At 32.9% G+C, this 589-nt stretch overlaps 1 protein-coding gene across 1 annotated transcript in view; it reads right to left on the bottom strand.

Moving 5' to 3' along the window:
* LOC119590925 (protein GUCD1-like) overlaps window positions 1–141 on the bottom strand; it is a 2,598-nt gene extending 2,457 nt beyond the window's left edge. The window contains exon 1 of the mRNA XM_037939663.1: window positions 68–141. Within this exon, the coding sequence (XP_037795591.1) occupies window positions 68–95 (28 nt within the window). The 5' untranslated portion in view covers window positions 96–141. The remainder of the gene's footprint in view (window positions 1–67) is intronic.
* Window positions 142–589: the final 448 nt, after the last annotated feature.

The following is a 589-nucleotide window of genomic DNA, read 5'->3' as shown; positions in this document are numbered from 1 at the left end:
CTTCTTTTTCTCTCCTTCTTTTTCTCTCCCTCTGTCATTCAAAAATGCAGTACTAAAATATATTAACCAGTAATGCTGACAGGATAGCCATCCATCTCGACCGATATGCCACATCCCACTTTTACATCTCTTCTTATCAGCTTATTTAGCACAACTAAAGAAGGGAACTTTATGACACTATGTACACCAACAGATAACAACAGATAAAGGTGGTTACTTCCGATCTTATCATCTGATCTTCACCATCCTGTGTCATATATGCCTAAATCAGTTTAAAATAACTAATGGTATTTTAATGAACTAATGATCATTATGTACCCTTATGCCTTTATTCTTTTAGATCAATAATACTCAGAACAGACTAACCTTCATTCTGATACAAAAATCAAATTTCACTGACAGTTGATTCAAATACTTAAGCAGTTAGTGTTTATCCTAGATATGATCAGAAATGATAAGACTGTAAGCCAAAATATGATAAGCACTTTATAACCCTCTGGTTTGGGTTGTTGGCTGAGCACAAGGTTTTAATCTAAGGATATATAGAAAGCACGTAGGAGATTAAATATAATTAGAAAAAATAATTTTC

The sequence above is a fragment of the Penaeus monodon genome, chromosome 28 (assembly GCF_015228065.2).
Source record: "Penaeus monodon isolate SGIC_2016 chromosome 28, NSTDA_Pmon_1, whole genome shotgun sequence".
NCBI lineage: Eukaryota > Metazoa > Arthropoda > Malacostraca > Decapoda > Penaeidae > Penaeus > Penaeus monodon.
This window is presented reverse-complemented; position numbering and strand designations above follow the sequence as displayed.